Source organism: Zonotrichia albicollis, chromosome 7 (genome assembly GCF_047830755.1).
Source record: "Zonotrichia albicollis isolate bZonAlb1 chromosome 7, bZonAlb1.hap1, whole genome shotgun sequence".
Lineage (NCBI taxonomy): Eukaryota > Metazoa > Chordata > Aves > Passeriformes > Passerellidae > Zonotrichia > Zonotrichia albicollis.
In genome coordinates this window covers 15,577,569-15,597,591 of record NC_133825.1, presented here as the reverse complement: position 1 = coordinate 15,597,591, position 20,023 = coordinate 15,577,569, and the positions used below count along the sequence as shown (strand labels likewise).

The window sequence follows — 20,023 nt, the reverse complement described above, 5'->3', positions numbered from 1 at the left end:
AAATCCTATAAAAGAAATGCCTCACAATATCATGGTTTAGGCCTGCTGATTGGGCTGGGTGCAGCTCACAGCTTGTCTGTTAATTCCCATGAGAGAGAATTAGAGGAATGAGAATCAGTCTGCAGAACAAGCTCTTGTTATGAAGAAAAGCAGGTTCACACTCTCAAAACCAAGAAATCTGTCCCATGTGAATCAATGAAGAACATATGTACACAAACCAAAAATAGACATGTTTAGTGCAAAGGCAAAATGCCATTTACTGACCAATAAACTGTCAGAGTATTGTGAGCCAATTAGATCTAGCAGGGTGCCAGCTGATAATCCTCTAAAATATGAGCTGTGCAATAAAGATGAGCTCTTTCTGGATGAAAAAACAGAGTCCTGGCTGTTTGACAAATAAAGGGGGATTTTTCCTCGATTTAGTTTTGTAGAATGAAGGGAAATTCAATTTCCTTCCTCAGTTTCCCTCAACAAAGACTATTCTGGGGGCTTTTGCACATCTTTTTCATCTGTGAAGGTCCATTCAAATGGAGGGTCCCCCTTGATGGAATTCTTACAGTGGCACATCAAGAGGGTCCTCTCAAGGGAAGCCCTTTCAGACCAGGGACAGCCGTCTTTGCTCTCAGTCTGAACCTGGAGATGATGAAAATGGGGCTCTTTCCCTCAATTCAAACAGCACCATAAAAGGTTTCTCCTTCCATTTCAACATGAAAACCATGGAAAACAGTGATTGCCTGAAAAGAGAGGCACCCAAAATGATGAAAAAGGTGTGTTTTCCTTCAACTGACACCCTTCAAATCACATGTGATTGCCCGACTTCATGAAATTGGCTCGGCCCCACTTCCCAGCGCACTGCTCAGAGCTCACACGGCTGAGGGGGCAGTGCAGATTAAATCATGAACACTCCTGGGCACGGCTTTAACTCTGAACTACACACTGTCACACAGGAACAAAACCCTTAACGAGGATGGGTTTCTCTTGCTTGCACAAGGAGAGAAGGAGAAATCTGACAGGAATATTCTTCATCATTCTGCCCAGGCTCTGTCAAATGCTCCAGCTCCTGCACCTCGGGAAATAACAAGTGGCTTCTAAGCAGTGACTTTGATGTCAGTGATCAGGTTATTATGGATTAATCCCGCACTGGAAAGCAGCCTTCACACCCTACTGCTCTTGGCATCGTCCAAAGAGTTTGGAGGCTGCTGCCCAGGGAGCTCCTGAGTTGTATCTTCCTTGTCAATCGTATCTGCCCTTTGTTTAATTGTAAATACATAAATAAAATGCAGAGACCATTGGCCAGGGGTCTCAGGATTTGCATATCTCTTCCAAAGAGAGGGAAGAAAGAGTGTTTGTCCCAAACCACAGAGTTTAAAAGTTCGTGTTACCTACATATATTTTGAAAAGGAAAAGAGGAAGAGTGAAATATCAATTACTGTGCCAGTAGGGCTCCAGCCTATTTCTGTTCTCTTCTTTCACTTGTAGCATCTCTAAGGATACTTAATAAAAGCCCAAACCTAAAAGAACATTGAATTCAAGGTGAATGAGAAGCAATCTGGCTGCAGGTTTGTGGCACTCCACTGCCTGGGTTCCAGTAAGGGAGCTCATCCCCTCTGCACTTCCAAGCCAGATCCCAAAGTCCTGAGCATCAGCTTTCAGCTTTTTGAACACTGAACTGTAAGAAAAGCTGCTGGGGAGGGCCATGCTCCAGGCACATCTGTGCCATTTCATCTCTCCAGCTCTCTCAGCTCAGCTCGGCTCTTTTCCTCTCCTTACTGGCTTTGGCTCATGCATTTCTTGAGGAGCTGCCCTGCACTGATCAGAGCATGAACTGACCATCAGACAAACAGCTTCTGGCACTGTGGCTCTATCCTAAATGGAACATTTCCCAAAGGAATTCCAGTGCCTCCATTTAACTTCAAATGGCTTTTAAAGGAACCTGGTTTGATGCCCTCCATTTCTAAACAAGGAGTTCACAACGCTCCGGCACTCCCTGCCAGGGTCATCCTTTGAGTCTTGCAGAAAGGCTTTAAAGCAGCACAGGGCTTGTTAAGCACCAACAACTTCATCCAAAATTCAAATCAATAGCATGGGCAGAGCCTGACTTTAAAATCTATTTTAAAACTGAAATAAAGAGCAGTTGCATTGCCAATTGACAAGATGAGAAAGGTTTCCTTAGCAGTTGTTGAGATGGCAAAGTAAGAGGGAGGATGGAGCATGGAGTGGGGGAAAGAAGAGGAAAACTTTCATTTGCACATTAGGGTTTTAACCATCATGCTCACACCTCAAGGAATTACAGAAACCATTCTAATCTCAAGAAAGAGAAAGCTTCCTGGGTATTTTTCATTTCAGCAAGTGCCTAGGGAAACCCTCAGCAGCAGGAAATTGGAGTAATTTCCAGGAATCAGACATTTTATTGTGTATGACAAACACTGGGGAAGTCTAAGGGCCATTTGTGGGTTTGATGTCATTACTTTCTAATTTTTCATTTATTAATTTTTTGAGAATATTTAGTTTTTTCCCCACTGGAGGCTCCTGACTCCCTTAGACAGGGTTGTTAGTTTTTGATGATAACTTTGGAGTGGTCGGTGCTGCTGTGGCTCTCATTAAAAACTCCCTTCTGTTTCTGTTCTGCACTGGGCCAGCGAGTCTCCCTTCTCTGCTGGGATGGGTTTGTGCCCCACGAGGGGCCGGGTGATCCTTGGCTCCCCCTCAGCACTGGTGGCAGTCCCCATGAGCTCACTGTGCACACTCAGTGTGACTGTTTTGGCTCTTGGGAGAGCCCCCATGGGCGCTCCCAGATTGTAATGGCTGGGCTGAAGCACAGCAGGAATTGCAGTGCCCTCTGTGCCAGTGCCCAGCACAGCTGTGACATTCACTGTTCCACTGCCCTGGCTCAGGCTGCAAGGGGGCTGTGGCTGCTCATTGGGGACACCTCCCACCCAAAGGCCACCAGCTGTGGGCTACAGCTCTCAGTGCTGTTCCTTGGTGCACAGTTGGCTTAGTTAAAAGCACAGGCTCTCCATGGATGTCTTGCTCAGTTACAGTCACTGGCAATGCAGCAGTGATAGCTCTGAGTGGTTTGGGTTGAATTACTGCTGGAGTGCTGGAAGCAAGAGCTAAAGCTATCAGCTCTTGGTTACAATGTACTGAAATAATCGTTAGGAACACTGAAAATCTAAGAATTATGTTTTTGTCTCAGCTTAGAATTAAAAAGTCCTCTCTCTGTTGTGAAGTACTAGTAACCCCTGTGGGCATAAATTGATAGCAAAAGTTTGTTTAGAGGTATGTTAACGTAGAAGTTGTTAGTTTGCATCGTGCTCCTGGGGGTAATAAGTCAGGGTTGCTCGGGAGATTTCTGGTGATTTCACAAATTGCATCTGCTCTAAGTTTGTTTGCAATGGAGCCGCCGTTCTTTGTTTTGTGATACGGTGGCGCTGTGAGCTCCTGTTGAAGTTCCCGACAGAAGCTTTTCTGTTATGGTAAATTTGGAGTGACCACGGTCGGTATAATGTCTCCCTTTCTTTGTACTGAGGGTAAGTATCAGGTGATTTTGTGTTTTTCTCTGCTTCAGAACTGTGTATTTTAAAATGACTGAGTTTTTTCCACAGGTAAACATGACTCTTTAATGGACTCCAAAGCAGTGAGGGTTTCCTCACTAGTTTTGGTTTGGTCAATAACTCTTTGGAATTAATTTCCCAGCGGATCTTGGGACTCTGTAAGTTGTTGTGGGAGCTTGTATGATCACGATGTGCTGTGCAGTGCTGAGCTCACCACAAGCTGAGAGCGTTTGTGGCACTGTTTGAGGCTGGGCTGGTAAAAGAACCCTTTTACATTTGTTGTTTGTATTAGTAAAGGCAAGGCTTTAAATCAATGAGGATGTGTTTTTTTCTTAGAATACTGCTTTTGAACTGCTTGTGCCAAGCGATCTAAAAAGGCAAGATGAGGTTTAGTTGCGGCTTGTTGAATCAGAGAATCGGCATTTTCATGGGTTCTTGCAGTTGTACAGTTAAAAGAGTCTTTCTGGCTGCATTTCTAATATCTCTTATTCCTGCTCTAGAAAGAAATTTGGCTTGGTCTTCAGCTTTATGGTTTGGAGGATCTCTGGCTAATTGACTGATTGTTAGTTGGGCTTTAGGACTTCTAGCAGAACTCTCCACTGATCTGTGAAGATGCTTTTGCTGTTGCAAGTCCCACAGAAAATATTGTGAGTTTGTTAAAATTAGAGATTAAATATTACAGCAGTCTGAATATGTGAGGTGATAGGAATCACATCTACTTCTCACCATATTATTAAGATACTGGGAGTTTAAGCTGTTGTCATTAAAAGCTTTTCTTAACTTCTCAATATCCTAATGTGCCATAGGCTCCCACCGAGGATTAGCATTATTTTCCTTATATCGAACTGGCACAGCAAGGAGTTTTCTGTATGGTGAATTAAAATCTTTATCTTGCACGAGTTTAGGTCTAATCTCATCCCAATCAGTCAGTTCCCGTTGTGTGTTCACGGGGCTGGGATGGAACGGGTTAAACTCTTCCTCTGATCCAGAGTCCGTGCCCTGCTTCATTTCCCTATGGAGCAGTTTGCCAATCGCGGGTTTTTTTCTCGTTCCTCTCTTTGCCGGCAGTCAGAGCTCGGGTTTTTGCAGCGTTGGCAGAGCAGCCTCGCTCCTTTAGCTGGGCAGAGCTGCCCTCGCTGGCGGCCGGGCAGGGCTGGAAGATGCCGGGCGGGCCGGGGATGGCAGCGGGGGCTGAGCCGGGAGAGCGGCGGGGGCTGCGGGGCAGCGCCGGGGGCAGCGCGGCTCCGCTCGGGCTTGCGGGGCCTCTGGACAGGGCTGGAGGGAGGGAGGGCTCGGAGACACGGCTGGGGACGCGCAGGGGCTGCACACAAGAGTGGGGAAGTGGAAAGCTTTGCAGTTTTTTAAAATAAGTTAATTAATACCTCATTTGTACGGAGGGGAATACATTTGTGCTTGTATGGTTTGGATTATGGTAAAAGTATTGTACAGTTTGAGTTTAACTGTGTCTCAGAGGAAAGGTGAATGCAGAAGTATTATTTACAGTTGGAAACTGCTTTTGGACTTAAGACAGTAAATTTTTTAGGTGTTTTTTAATATTTTAAGAATATTATTTGATTAGAGCTTTAAGGCTTTTATAAACGTCTTTGGGTTTCTTGGATATTTTGGACTGGATTATGTTTTTTAAAACTTGCTTGATGTTGTGTAATAGGGTATAATATTGGTTCCTTTTTGAGATGAGCTAGTAGGTGTAGTAGATAGAAGTCTTGACTGGGTTTTTTTGTAGAAGAACTAATTCTTTAGGGTCTTGCTTCCTTTTAGTAGCACTGAAGAAAAAGTATTTTGAGCTTTTTTAAGTGCTTGAAAGCTAGTTAAGTTATTGAGTTTTTTATAATGGAAGTACTGTTTTGTTGGGTTTTTTTGTTTCTATAAAGATGGGGTAACTGAGTAGTGTTTTAAACTATTTGATTTTATTATCAGTCTCCATAAAAATGAAACATGAGAAATATAAAACTCGACGTTATTATATTAAAAGCTAACTTATTTCCTAATTGCAATACCTTATAAATGTTTTTCAAGCTATTGGCTTTTAGCACACAATACTTCTCTTACTTCTAACAGAAATCACCTCTATTTCTAACTCACTGAGTCCTATTACATTGCATCTGTTATGGTTCTAATTCTCTAAAACATCTACTCTTTCTTTAAAAACTTACTAAAACATATTTCTAGTTCAATCTCTCTCTCAACAATATCACCTCTATTCCATAGCTTTCCTAAGTCAACACACCTGATCTCAATATTTGCATACAGATATACACGACTGTGTTAACTTTCTATCAATTTTTAACGACTCTGTACAAATCCATTCCTCGCACCTCCGGAGCAGCCAAAGCTCGGAGCAGCGCCCGAGGGGCAGCGGGGGCGCGGCAGCGGCAGCCGGGTGTGAGCAGGGCAGGGAGAGGCGAGCTCAGGATCCCGGGCACCCGAGCAGGGGGGACAGGGCCCTGCGGCACTGAGGGGTGACACTGAGGGGCCCGTGCAGGGGCTGCTCTCACCAGCACAGGCTCAGCCCACAGCCCCACAGCAGGAGAAGCAGCTCTGGGCTGGGTTGTGGCGGTGGCAGCAAATTCCCTTCCCCAAGCAGCAGCTCGACCGTCCTCCTCCGAAGGCGACACAGATAAAGAGCCAAGAGCTGACAGACAGAAAGATAGACCGAAACGCCCTTCTTCAGAGTCAGGTGCCTGATGCCAAAAGTTGGATTCCTCCTCAGCACCTGTCAGCCGTTCTTCCTCCTCTTCCACAGATAGTCCAATAGTGTAACCACAGTCCGACCAGTTTGTGATGATTTCCAAGATCCCAGGTCAATTTGGATTTCCCATTGGAGCTCGTTGTGTCAGGAGGGGAATGCATTCCCTGCAGGCAGCATCGGTGGCAGGATGGATGCCGGCCGTGCGGGGGCTCAGGAGGGCGGTGGCAGCTGTGGCTGCGCTGTCGCCGCTGCCCAGAGGTGAGGCAGCAGGTGCGGAGACAAGCGCAGCCTCCGGCAGCTCTGCAGCGGCCGCAGCCCCGGCCCCTGTGGCTCTGCAGCCGCTGCAGCCCAGCTCCGGGCCGGGCCGGGCGCTGAGAGCGCCTGCGAGCTGCCGGCTGCTGCTGGCCCGGGGCAGCTGCGGCTCGGAGTCCGCCTGCCGAGGGGCAAGAATCAGCAGCAGCAGCCCCGGGCTGCTCACCATTGTGCCCCGCATGATTCCCTGCCCCGGCGCCTCGGAGCCCGGGCACACCGAGCGCCGGCATGGCCGCTGCGGCTCCCTGCCTGGGCACACGGAGCGGCTGCCGGCACAGAGGGCAGCGCCGAGAAGCCTCGGCCCCGGAGCAGGCAGGATGCGCCGCTTTGTGCCCGCACTCGGCGCCTGCAGCGCTTTGGGCTCTAAGGCACGTTCAAGTTCATGCCGTGCCAGCCCCGAGCCGGGCACGGACACCTCCCGCCCCAGCAGCGGCCCCCAGCCCGGTGCCGCACGGGCGGGAAAGGTGCCGGGCACGGAGCAGCCGCCTCCGCCCTAGCGAGAGCAGCCGGGATGAGCCATCGCTGCCGCGGCACCGACTCCATCCCGGCCATCCGGGCAAGGAGAAGAGCGCGGGCAGCCGCTCCCTCGGCTGCGATCCCAGCGCAGGGGGCACACGGGGGAAGCCGGCACCAGGAACTCGGCAGAATCCCCCCGGCCCTCACCGCGGCCCCCTCCGCCCGCAGCGAGCCCCGAGCTGGGGCAGCACCGACCGCGGTCCTACCTGGGCTGGAGCCGCCTCCGAGCTCCGCCGCCGCCTCGCCTTGCTCCGGGTGCTGCCGCTGCTGCGGAATGACCCGAACGGGTCCCCGCCGCTCCGGTCCCGGCCAGACACAGCGGGCACTGCCGCTGGTGCCGCGGAACAGACTCCGGGCAATGGAGCCGATTGAATCTTGTACTGCAGCGCAGCTTCCCCAGGCACTGGAGCTGACTCGGGCTGGTGCCGCAGGAAGAGCCGATATGGGAGCGGCCTCTGACCGATCTGCCTGTGGGGCAGCAGCGAGGGGCGATGACGAAAGGGAGACAGGGGAGCATCCAGCGGCGTGGCGAGCCTGGGAGGGCCGAGCGCGGAGCAGGCGCTGAGCTGCTCCTGGAGCTTCCAGCGCTGCTGGATCCGGCGGGCGCGGCACAGGCAGTGCCGGGGGCTTCGTTCGGCGCCTGACGGCGTTTGCCGTCCCCAGGGAGAAACTGAGCCCGGCCCGCAGCGCCAGCTCATCCTCACCCTCCTATTGCAATTGCTTTGTTATGAGTAGAAACGTTGCCGATTTTTAAAAAAAGTTGCAGAGTTCACAGGTTTGGACAGTTGTTGCCAGGGTGGAGCTCTAACTGTTTGTTGTTGTAATCACCTGTTGTTGATAGTTTTTCGCTAACCACATGTTGTTGATGGTTGGGAATTCCCCTTTTTGTTGAGTGGCACTCTGCTACTTCCTGGAGGATGGTATCCGGGATGGTGAAGAGAAGTCAACGGGGTTGGCATGCAAATGAAGAAAGCCATCACCAAACCTAGCAAAAACCCCTAAAAAAAAACGAGCCAACAGGGAATTGAGGGATCGAAGTGATGTCTAGACGTGAGGAACAGACTCCAGTGTCTGCTGAAACCCTTTTTACCCCCCAACCTGAGAGACGTTGGCTGGACAGAGGACCTCGAATGTCAGACTGAAGAACGGGGAATCTCCTGGTGCTCTCGTGAGGACAGAAGCCCCAGCTCTGCCTGCAGACCAGCGGACAAAGCTGCGCTTTTCCTCCTCCTCCTCCGGGCCATTCCTGGGAGCAGCGGGGGCGTGAATGCGGTCCCGTCGGTTCTTCCCACCCGAGCTGATTTTTAATAAAGGCATTAAAAAAGGAGAAAGATCTCCTGCCTTATTTACTTCTGCTTCATTAATTAAAACAAGGGGAAACTCCCTCTTGTGGCCAGTTTAAAGCCTAGAATCAAGGGGAAAACAGAGGTTCCCTCTCAATTTAGATGCCTAAATTCTGCATAAGGAGGGTCTCCCCTCCAATTTAATCCCAAATAAAATGTGAATCAGGGGATTTTCCTCAATTTAGTCTCTTAAAAATAGGGGAAATGCAATTTCCCTTTTCAATTTCCTTCCACAAAGACCATTCTGGGGGCTTTTGGACATTTTCGAATGTGAAGGTCCCATCAAATGCAGGCTCCCCCTAGATGGAACTCTTACTGTGAAACATCAAGAGGTTCCTCTCAAGGGAAGCCCTTTCAGACCAGGGACAGGCGTGTTTGCTCTCAGTCTGAAACTGGAGATGATGAAAATGGGGCTCATTCCTTCAATTCAAACAATACAAGAAAGTTATTCTCCTTCCATTTTAACATGAAAATCATGGAAAACTGTGATTGACTGCCTAGTGAGACACCCAAAATCATTAAAAAGCAAACATCCAAAATCTTGTTTTCCTTCAATTGAGACCCTTCAAATCACAGGTGCATGGGGATCCCCCCCAATTCAAACACAATTTCAGAAGAGCTTTCCCCCGTCCATTTCAATCCCTTTTCTCCTTGTAATGCCCCATTTTTGGGGCACTGGGGAGGGACTGGGGGCACTTCCCCCTCCTCACTGCTCACCCCTGGGGCTGCTGCCCCTCGCACAGTGCTGAGCAGTTCCCTCACAGTTCCCTGCCAGTTTCCCTCTTCCTGGCAAGCCCCGGCAGGGATGGGGAGAGCACTGGGCAGGAGCTGGGAGCACTGTTCCTTCCCAGGGCTCCTGATATCCCTGCCAGTGCTCCTTCCTGCTCACTCCCGCTGCTCCCACTCTCCCTCCCAGTTCCCTCCTGGCATTCCCTGTGCTCCCAGTTCCCTCCCAGTGCTCCCAGGATCTCTCCCAGTGCTCCCAGGGGCAAAGCCCTGGGGGCACAGCGTGCTCTGCTCTTGAAGAGGCGAGATTGGAGCTGTCAGGAGACCAAACCCGGCTGGAAGGAGTCCGGGGCGGTGGCGCCCGGCAGGGCTGGCCCGGGAGCGCCCGGGGGCTGTGGAGATTTCCCTGCAGGGCCGGCCTGGAGCCCACGGGCATAGGGGGGAGCGCGCAGGGAGCTCGGTGCTGCTCGGGCTGCTGTGGCAAGGATGCAAGTGTTTAATTTGCTTCTGTGTACCGAGAAGAAGGCAAAGCTTCTTCTTTCTTTCTTCCCCCCACCCCCTCTTCCCTCCCTCCCTCCCTCCCTCCCTCCCTTCCTTCCTTCCTTCCTTCCTTCCTTCCTTCCTTCCTTCCTCTCTCTCTCTCTCTCTCTCTCTCTCTCTCTCTCTTTCCTTCCTTCTTTCCTTCCTTCTTTCCTTCTGTCCTTTCTGACCTTTAGTTACTCAGCACACTGCAGCTGCAGAGTACAGAGTCTGTGGTTGGGGTAAACATTCTCTTTGTGTCTGCTTTGTTTTTCTCCTCCCTTTTAACACTTCCTGCCTGCGTGTCCCGTTCTCTGTGGTTGCTGATGTTATGTTGGAGCAATGTGAGAGCTGCCCCTCAGCATTCAGAGGCAGCTATTGCGTGGCTGTTCAGCTGTACACTGCTGTTACTCCCATGTGAGCCCACGCTGCCCTTTCCCTGCCCCTGCAGCAGCCCCAGCAGTCGGGGCACTGCGGGAAGGGCAGGCTGGGCACGGAGAGGCGCGGCTGGCACCGCCTGCCCTCCCGGCAAGGTGCACGAAAGCATCTTCACCGAGGGACAGCGAGCACGGCTGTCAGCACTGACAGACCTTGGCAGGGCCAGGGCTGCCTGTGCAGCACCGAGGGCACGAAAGGGAGAGCAGCCACTTCTGTCACCGAGCTGCCAGGCTGCAAACCACGGGGGATGCAGGGCTGGGCTCCCAGCGCTGCGGTTTTTCCTTATTCTGTCTTTTGTTGCAATTTTTGTCTAGGTGTAATAAACCTTTTTAAATTTTAAAGGAGAGTGTCGTTTCTCACACTGATTTCCAACCTGCTCTTGTAGCAGCATACTGTCAGTAGTACTAGGAGGTAATTACTGTGAGAGGACAGAGCTGGCAAAGCTTTGCAAAGCTTCTGCTCCTCCTTCCTCTCCTTGAAAAAACTAAGTCCCTCGATGAAATGTAAACTTTGTTACCGCCTACGGAACTTTGGGTTGTGTGATTCACCTTGCAAGTGTGACTGAGAAAATATCTGAGATACACTGTCAATTTCTTTAAGACTTTTCCTGAAATTGTTGGTTTTCAATTGATTTTGATGCTGAAACCATTCACTGTAGCTACTCTGCACACAAAGAAACCTTTAGACGTTTACTCTTAATGCCAGTAGAAGAGAATTTTCCACAATCTCTGCACTTTGTTGTAGTAGTCCTCGGATTTGTGTGCATCAGTAGTTGTTGTGGTTTGCAATAGGAGGAAAATTTCTGTTGAATTCCTGAGAAGCTGGACGCGGCTCTGTGAAACACACAGGTTAAAGAGGAGAAAACCCAGGAACCTTCTCTTTTTTTCCCAGTCGGCGAGGAGGTGGCGTGGCCTGGGCCCAGCCCCCGTCTCTGCCGGGCCGGGCCGGGCAGCCCTGCCCCGGGTGGGACCCGTTCCCCCGGGCCGGGCTCCTTCCCCCCATCGGCCCCGTTCTGTTCTGGCCGGGCCCAGCAGATCAGGGCAGGAAGGGCGGGATGGAACTGTTGACCACAAAGGAGCAGGGCTGGCCGCAGCTGTGAGGATCTTATAATCAAATCCTCTTCCCCAGCGCGTCTGGAACCGAAACCCCAGCAGCCCACAACCCACACAGCTGTTAATATCCTACCGAGGATATTAAACACAGAATAAACAAAGACCAAGCATGAAATCAATCCTATTACAGTCCCAGCTGCAGCGTTCCGTCACATAGACCCCTAGCAAAATGTTAAACCTTTCAATACCTCAATCCTCCCTCGAGTAAAAGAAAAACAAAACAAGCCAAGATACAAGCATATAAAAAACCAACATACAACCATCAAAATCGGTAAAGAAGTTAAATCCCAATTTTTTTAAAAAAGGGAAGAATACCTTAATTTTAAAATTGAAATCCTCGAATAAACTTTGAAGAAAAAGACCTCATTTTTTCCTATAACACATGAAACTATAGAAAAATGAAAGTATTCAAATAATATCAAACTTCCTTCAAATAATAAAACCTATTATACTAAAATAAACAAATATTAAAATAACTGTAATCCCATAACAAATAAACAAAAAAGAGAGAAAAAAATTAATTCCATAATTCCAAAAAGAAAAAAAAAATCTGTTCCCAGAGATGAAAATAATTTTAAAAACAAATAATAAAAGCTTCTACCTTTAAATAATGCATCTTAAAAACAATACCCTGTAAATCAACATAATCCACCAAAAAACTATTAAAACCTTTACAAAAATAAAAAAAACTTCCCAATAGCAAAGTTTCCTAAAAAACTACTATCCATAAGAAAATTAAAAAACAGAAAAAACTGTTTTCTTCCATCTCATAAAGAAGTCTCCATAACCTTAACAGAAAAGAATTCTCTCCCTAAATAAACTAAAAAAAATATTTAAAAAGTAATAAACTGACTAGATATTTTAAGTTTAGTTTCTTTACATGATCAGAAAAAAAAAAAGTAAAGGAAAGAAAAGTGTTCTGAAAAGTTTATTTTAATTCTTACTACTGTTTTTCTTTCAGTTACTTTCAATAAAATTTTATACCCTTTAAAGATTAAAAACTACTTCAGCTTTCTCCTAATCCTATCTCACAACAAAAAATAGATACCTTAGTAATTAAGCAACACTAAAACCCACCACACTCAACACATTAATTTAAAAATCTCAAAATTAAAGAAATCTGAAATTGACAAACCAAAACCACTACACTAGTGACCATCCAACTGCACTTCATGTAAAAATAAAATTGCCAAAAAACAAATATTTCAAGTGGGAACGAAAGTGTTTACGGATTTTATGTTCTTTTGTGTGTCAGAGAAGTTTTGGGCTTAAAAGATTGAAATCTGCCTCTGTTAAAAACAAAGAGAAATTTCACTTTTAGGGAACCCTCATTTTACCTCAGATGTCTGTGATTCCTTATTGCTTTTGCCCCCTGAATGTGAATGCAATTTTCAGCACCAGCTGGGCTTTGTTGGAAATGGTATTGGGGACCCACAAGAAAAGTTCCTCGTTTCAGTGGCTGAGACCACGGTGAGGTTTTTAGCATTTCCTTCTCTCAGGTGGGATCTGATGGCCCTGAGGTGGCCTTGTCTCCTCAGGGATTTCATGCCCTGAGAAAGCAAAGGCTGATGGAATGTGCTTGATCCTCTCCTGTCTAATGGGGAGGAACAGCACCCAGCAGAGCTGGAATCACCTTCTCCATTCCTGATTTCTGCTGCCAACAGATCACTGGGCACTCTCAGGGTCCAGAAGTCACTTTTCCTTTTGGATGGATGGCCTGAAGGCACCCAGGAGCTGCAGGTTAGGACTGCTTCAGAAATCCTTTTGGCTTAGAAGGATCCTTCTACCTGAGAGCTGAATTGAGAAACAGACAGATGTACTGAGGACAGGGAGCTAACTCAGAACTGTTAGGAAGATCCCAAAGGAAAAGATCCCTAGAAAAGACTGCAGTTGTTTTTATAACAAAGTTTCTAGCAGAAGTTTCTGGACTCCAGGTGAGCCATGGAATAGTTTAGCAGTGTCAGAAACAGGAAATCCACTCTTGGCCAGGAGTTAGGGTTAGGGTTAGCAGCTAAGCCTAAAACTCCTGCTCTGGCACTGGCAGTAGCTCCTGTCAGCATGTTTACACAGCAGAAAACTCAGGTGACCACAAGATGTGACATTCTGTAGTTAAACTGGGCACCACAGACAGCTAATTTTCTCCACGTGACCCTCTGACAGCTGGGTCTCAAAGGCTTTGTTACTCTGCAGGGATTCAGATGCTTCTAGAATCCCTAGCACTGCTGCAGAAAATGAAATACATGCCTTGTAGAAGTGTACCTTAAGTCAGCACTGACAGCTGTACATCAGAAAGTGATTTTCTGTCACTCTGAACCAAAACTTCTTTGGAAAACAAGAGACCTTACATTGATGAGAATTATTCATTAGAAATTGCAGTTGTTTTCCACTCAAATTTCCATGCATAACACAGACATCTTTCCCCCTTTCAGTCCAAGATAAAATCTTGATGAACACCTTTGTTTCAAAGTCCCTGTCTCCCTGCAGAGAGGCCTGGAGCTTTCCTTTCCCTGTCCCCAGGGCACTGTGAGCTGCCCTCCCCAGCACCAGAGCCACACGTTCCCCTGCTCAGGTAAGGAGTGAAAGGGGCCCCTGGACAGAGCACAAGCTGCTGAGGCAGTGGGCTCAGGCTGTTGTGAGTTCCTGCCCCAACAGCCCATGGGAATGCAAGGGGTGAAAAACGCCCCGAGTGCTGTGCACCAGCAGTGACCCTCAACCAACCTTCCCAATGCTCTCCCTCGAGCTCCTCAGGCTCTGGGGAACACAGGACAGCAAAATGGGCTCAGTTTGGCCCTTGCAGGGTGAGAGGCAAGCAGCAGAACCCAGCCTGGTCTCTCTCTGACCTTTCCTTTAGCACAGGCCTGTGTGTCCCCAGCCCAAAGGCACAGAGGGGGCTCTTTAAACGGTGCCACAATGTCCCCATGCCCAGTGTGTCACGGTCCCACGAGGAGAGAGCCCGGGGGCATCGGGGCCAGGAGAGCTGTGCCAGAGAGCTGTGCCCGAGTGTGCCCGGCCCTATGTGCCCATGTGTGCTGTGCCCAGGAGTGAGGGCACACGTCCTGCTCTGCCATGGGCATTGTGTGTGTGCTGCTGTGCCCAGATGTGAGGGCACACGTCCTGCTCTGCCATGGGCACTGTGTGCTGCTGTGCCCAGATGTGAGGGCACACGTCCTGCTCTGCCATGGGCACTGTGTGTGTGTGCTGTGCCCAGATGTGAGGGCACACGTCCTGCTCTGCCATGGGCACTGTGTGTGTGTGCTGTGCCCAGCTCTGTGCCCAGGGATGTGCTGCCGTGGGCACGGGCTGTGTGCCCTGCTGTGGGCACGGGGGCTGCGTTGCACTCTCAGCTGTGAGTGGGGCTGTGCACAGCTCTGTGCTTGTGAGTGTGCACAGGTTCTGCAGGTGTGAGCAGGGCTCTGTGTGGGACAGGCGTGTGTTGCTGTGTGTGACACTGCACACGCTGTTGTGCTCAGGCTCTACGTGCCAGCAGGTCCCTGCTTGGGGCCCGTGTGCATTGGTAGGGACTGTGCACAGGTGAGTGTCTGTGCAGCACAGGTGTGCTGCTGTGGCAGGCTGGGTGCACACAGGTGGGTGCTGCTGGCAGTGCCGTGGGGCACAGGAGCTCTGTGCAGGTGAGCAGGGCCCTGTGTGTGTGAGCACTGCTCTGCACATGTCCCTGTGTGCTGCAGGGCTAGATTTCTTCAGCCCTGTTAATTCCTGACACCGTGGGTGAGAGTGGGAGCCCAGAAAGCTGCTGGATCCGGGGTGCAGCTGTTGGGCACAGTTACTCTACAGCTCGAATAAACTGTGTTGGAGACAGGGAGAAGGACCAGGGAAAGGTTGTCTCTATGTTTTCCAAAGGTGCTTCTTTCCAGGAGGGTCAGCGTCTGAAAGACCCTGAACAAAGGCACACATCAACTTATATAAGGAGGAGGTCTCAGGGGAGGGCACAAACTTTAACCAATGGGGAAAAGCTGGGCGAGGAGCACAAGGTGGGGATACAATGTTTAAATGAATAGGAAATTACAGGAAAGGAGAGCAGTTTAAACAAACCAATGGGGCCTCGAAGAATACAAAAATGACAGGGAGGATTTTAGAGATAAGGGCAGGCATGGGAAGGGATTGGCAGTCAGTGGGAGAAGCAACAGGGAACATTCTGGAACAAAAGCCAGATCTTTGGGAAGATGGACAAGCAGGGTGAAACCAACGACAACAGGGGAAAAGGAACAATCCATTAATGACAAAAAAATGTCATAACAATATTAAATAGGGGGGGTTATAATACTGACTAGTATGGCTGAATTATAATTAAAACACGCACAGGAACACCTGTGTGCACACACAAGCTGGGCATGCCCAGGGACATGGCTCTGGGTACACTGCTCTGTGCATCCGACTGCTGTCCCATCTAGAAAAACAGACATATATATATGTATATATAAATATATAAACACATGTTTGTTTATGTGTCACTACCTAGCTCTGCTGGCTGGAGTTGCCCCTGGCCCTCTGCGTACACCCTCTTCTTGTAAGGAGAAGAATTTACCTCTACATAAAAGTTTGCCAAAAGGTTAATGTAAAGTTGTGCACAGTGATTTCCATCAAATTTAATACTGTTTATGTTTCCATTAAATCCCCATAAACAGGGAATCTGTACTGGCTGTGACCCACTGCAGTTCCAACCCACATTCCCTGGAAACTGCTGCCATCAGTAGGGGGTGCTGGGCCCAGTGCTGAACCACTCTGGGACTGTGGGGCTTCCTGGGCCACACAGTGGCCAGCAGTGCTGGGTAACTACTGTAACACTCAATTACCCTTTGAAATAATGAAACAGATGAGGCTGTGCTATGGACATTGCCTTCAGTGTTAACCCTGCAGTGGGGAGGTCCCTTTCAGGTACTGCTCACCCCTGAATGGGCTGTGCCAACCACAGAGCGAGAGCGGAGTCACAGCAACAGAATTAAAGGCTGGAGAGAGAACCCAAAGAATAGACTGTAACAGCCAGAGCAGGTGAGAGAGAGCCAAAGAAGCTCAAAGATGTCCAAAAAGCAGACTCCAGCTTCCACCAGCTTGAAGATTGTTTAACTAACACTTTAGGCGAGGAGTTTGAACTCTATCATTTATTGTCCGGTTCTAATATATTAGAATTACAAGCATCTGTTGAGGAGAAGTACACAGATGTCTTGGTTTGGAAAAACAGGAGTCTTCTAAGGAAGGCAGGAGCCTCCCCTTAAATGGAGAATGTAAACCCTCCCGACACCTCTGAATTGCTATAAGTTTTAAATTAAGGGGCTCTCAAGCAAAAAATATGGGAGCCAGAAATAACAGTTCTTTCACAGGGAAAAGGGAAAAAAAAGAATAAAATAAACAATGCAGTACACTAGAACAACACTGACAGAGTCAGAACCCAATCTGACACCCTGTGGGGTGTTGGTGGCAGTCCAATTGGAAATGTGGCTGCAGCCCTCCTGGAGTGTCAGGTGTGATTCTGTCGGAGCAAGGGGAATCTGTAGAGAAGGATGTATTCTTCCTCTGAAGATCCAGTGGAAGGAGAGACAGCTGCTGTTCCTCTGGGGAATCCAGTATAGAAAGCCGTGCTGCTGTCTCAAAAAGCTCTGGATTATATCTGGGGAGCAATGCTTGGCTACTCCCTCTGGGCGGAGCATTTCACAATGGGATGTTATAGTTCTTATCAGTCGTGCAGTGACATTCAACAGGCTGTTATCAGCCGATGCCCCCTCCCGAGGGAGGTGTGAATGTGGTCACTCAAAGAGTGATAAGGCAAACTGCCCACTTGACAAAGGTAATCGGCCATAAAGATGGTAACTGAAAACATCTTGCATTGCAATCTTCAACAACGTATAAACTCTAATAAATATGCATAGAGGCTTATAATGTAACAATACATTGAGAACATAGTTTAAACTACCAGTGTGCAAAAAGACAAGTACCAAATACAGGACAGGATTCCATAACTAACTTGTATGAGAATTCAAAAGAGTGACCCTTTTTTCTCACATATAATGAAGGCAATGCACTCACTGCAGGCAGCATCGGTGGCAGGATGGATTGCAGAGACTTTTCTTTGCAGCCCCAGCCCAGCGCTGGCACTGGGGGTGAAGAGGCACTGAGGTGACCCTGAGAGGAAGTGCAAGGCACAGGGTGCAGCTGAGGAAGGACAGCGCTGTGCTGGGCTCAGAGGTGAAGCCCAGCGTGGAGAAGGTCCTTTGTGCAGCCCCTGTTACAGGGGAGCTTGGGCCTTGCTGCAGATGTACGGATGCCAATGTGAGCAGTTCTCAGTCTTCAATGTCTCATCAGCCAGGTACACACACTCAGAATTGCCAAAGACAGGAACCCTGCAGGGAGGAGCAGAGGAAGCGCTGGCTGCCAGGGGAAGCCCTTGTGTCCCTGTGCCCCCAGGCCCTACCCGGCTCCCCGGCACTCACCGGGAGCTGTAGCTGCTGCCGTCCCCCCACTGCAGGCGCTCGCCCCGTCTGCGCAGCCCGAGCCAGAAATCGCCGTTCCCGCGGAGGCGGGAGAGCAAATCCTGCCCAGGAGAGAGGAGTGGGAGCTGCCCCGGCCCCTCGGGGGGACACGTGCCCGGGGCTGCCCCCGCACGCCGGGGCTCCTTCCCTGCAAGGCCCCGGCCCTGCGAGCACCAAGCCCGGCCCAGGAGCGCCCCCAGGCTGCCCTCAGCCACCCCACACCGCCCTCAGCCCCTCACTCACCATGGCCTCCTCATCCTTGGCAATGGCCAGGGAGGCCCCGAGCTCGGAGCACCGTTCCTGACCCTGATCCCACGTGCTGTAATCCCGTGAGAAATAGTAGCAGACCCCATTGTAGCCCACCCAGCCAGGGGGACAGCCCAGAACACACTGCGGAGTCGTAGTTGTGACTGGAACCTGTGGTGCTGCAGGAGGAAGAGAAGAAGGTCTGAGGATTCCCCTGTGCAGGGAGCAGGGAGCCCGCTCTGCCCCGAGGGGCTGGGCCCAGGCTGCTGCCCCTCCCTTACCTGCCCGCACAGCCAAGGCCACCCCCAAAGCCAGCACCAGCACCAGGAGCAGCAGAATCAGCACCGCTGTGCCCACGGGATGGGACCTGAACCGTTCACCTGGAGCAGGAAAGAGCTGCTGGCTGCCAGAAGCAGAGCCGGCCCTGCAATCTGCTCAGCCCATGGCCAGGGAGCAGAGCAGGGAGCCCTGAGGCAGTGTGGGCCTCCCTCAGCTGGCAGCCAGAGAGCCAAGAGCCTGGCCACAGGCAGGGACACAGCTGTGGGCACAGGCTGCAGCAGGAGAACTGCACAGCCTTGGGGGCAGCTGGGGCTCTTGCTTCCAGCCACGGATGGGGCCCAGCAGAGCAGGAGACCTCTTCCAGACATCAGGAAACAGCCACACACCTGCCAGCCCTGGCCTTGGGAGGGGACACAGGCCCCTGCCTAGAGGGCACAGGGGTGGCCCTGCACTCACCCAACAATCTTGTGTGTACATTCCCTCTTGCTGATCTGTTCTCCAGGGTCTCATTCTCAACTCTAGTCATGGAGCAGAGTTCACTCTCCTCCAGCTCACAGCCGGCATCTCTCCATGTGGAATAAACAGCACCTTGCTCTTCACTCATCAGGAGTGCTGCTGGCAGATCCTTTGGGAGCTTGGCCTCGGGAACAGCTTTCCAGCCGCGCTGATGGCACCCTGAAAGGGACACGGTGAGAGGTCGCTGCTGGTGCCGGCCGTGCGGGGGCTCAGGAGGGCGGTGGCAGCTGTGGCTGCGCTGTCGCCGCTGCCCAGAGGTGCGGCAGCAGGTGCGGAGACAAGCGCAGCCTCCGGCAGCTCTGCGGTGGCCGCAGCCGCGGCCCCTGTGGCTCTGCAGCCGCTGCAGCCCAGCTCCGGGCCGGGCCGGGCGCTGAGAGCGCCTGCGAGCTGCCGGCTGCTGCTGGCCCGGGGCACCTGCGGCTCGGAGTCCGCCTGCCGAGGGGCAAGAAGCAGCAGCCCCGGGCTGCTCACCGTTGTGCCCCGCATGATTCCCTGCCCCGGCGCCTCGGAGCCCGGGCACACCGAGCGCCGGCACGGCCGCTGCGGCTCCCTGCCTGTGTGAAAAATGACCATGTAATTTTGGCTTTCACATTTATGCATTAGCGTATACATATGTTGTTAGTGATTATAACTATTTAGAAGTAGTCTAAATTATAACTCCTTTTAGCTGGATGTTAATATAATTTTTGTCCTTTAGTATGCACTTTATTGCTCGTAGAAACAGTAGTGTAATGAACATAACATCTTAGGTTTCACTTACCGCTCTTCTTTGGCTTTTGCTGGGAGTATGCAACGGTGGAAATACTGTCCTTTTTTTACCCGTTTACTATTATTATCATAATTATTATTTTCAATATTAAACTTTTAAAAACTCTGAGGATTGAATTCTGTTTTTCATACCAGTGCACGGGGGAACCCGGCACAAGGAGCTCGCCGGAATGCCCCATCCCCCCTCTCTCCGATCGCAGCGTGCCCCCAGCTGGGACAGCACCGACCGCAGGTCGCAGATGGGCTGGAGCCGCCTCCGAGGCCCGCCATCCCCTCACCGTGCTCCGGACGTCGCCGCCGCTCCAGGATGTCACGAACGGGCCGCCGCTCGTCGCCACCGCCGCGGCTCCATTCCCGGCGAGATAAACAAGCACCGTCCGTAGGCGCCACAGATTTGCGCTGAGGGGTGTGTCAGAGCTTCCGGCCGCCTTGGCCAGTCAGCGCTGGGAAACGCTGTCCCCCTGCTCCCGACTTGACCCGGCCCCGCCCCGGCCGCTCGCCC

General features: G+C 50.5%; 2 protein-coding genes across 2 annotated transcripts in view; both read right to left on the bottom strand.

Moving 5' to 3' along the window:
• LOC141729643 (C-type lectin domain family 2 member B-like) overlaps nucleotides 1–8,353 on the bottom strand; it is a 69,715-nt gene extending 61,362 nt beyond the window's left edge. The window contains exon 1 of the mRNA XM_074544392.1: nucleotides 7,299–8,353. The gene's annotated coding sequence lies outside the window, so the exon portion shown is untranslated. The remainder of the gene's footprint in view (nucleotides 1–7,298) is intronic.
• A 7,350-nt stretch (nucleotides 8,354–15,703) lies between these two features.
• LOC141729644 (C-type lectin domain family 2 member B-like) lies at nucleotides 15,704–19,946 on the bottom strand. The gene is made up of 6 exons (XM_074544393.1): nucleotides 19,800–19,946; nucleotides 18,694–18,912; nucleotides 18,240–18,338; nucleotides 17,956–18,137; nucleotides 17,674–17,774; nucleotides 15,704–17,583 (listed from the first exon to the last, which is right to left on the bottom strand). Exons 2-6 carry the CDS (start codon nucleotides 18,839–18,841, stop codon nucleotides 17,469–17,471), a joined length of 645 nt encoding a protein of 214 aa, XP_074400494.1. The 5' UTR covers nucleotides 18,842–18,912; nucleotides 19,800–19,946; the 3' UTR covers nucleotides 15,704–17,468.
• Between the last annotated feature and the right edge of the window lie 77 nt (nucleotides 19,947–20,023).

What these genes read in the sequence shown, in the direction of transcription:
- LOC141729644 (XM_074544393.1), bottom strand. Translation starts at nt 18,841, where the DNA reads ATGAGTGAAGAGCAAGGTGCTGTTTATTCCACATGGAGAGATGCCGGC. An exon ending in TGTACACACAAGATTGTTGG is followed by an intron (nt 18,339 to 18,693) that starts GTGAGTGCAGGG and finishes TTCCTGCTCCAG; the next exon opens with GTGAACGGTTCAGGTCCCAT. An exon ending in CCAAGGATGAGGAGGCCATG is followed by an intron (nt 17,775 to 17,955) that starts GTGAGTGAGGGG and finishes TCTCCTGGGCAG; the next exon opens with GATTTGCTCTCCCGCCTCCG.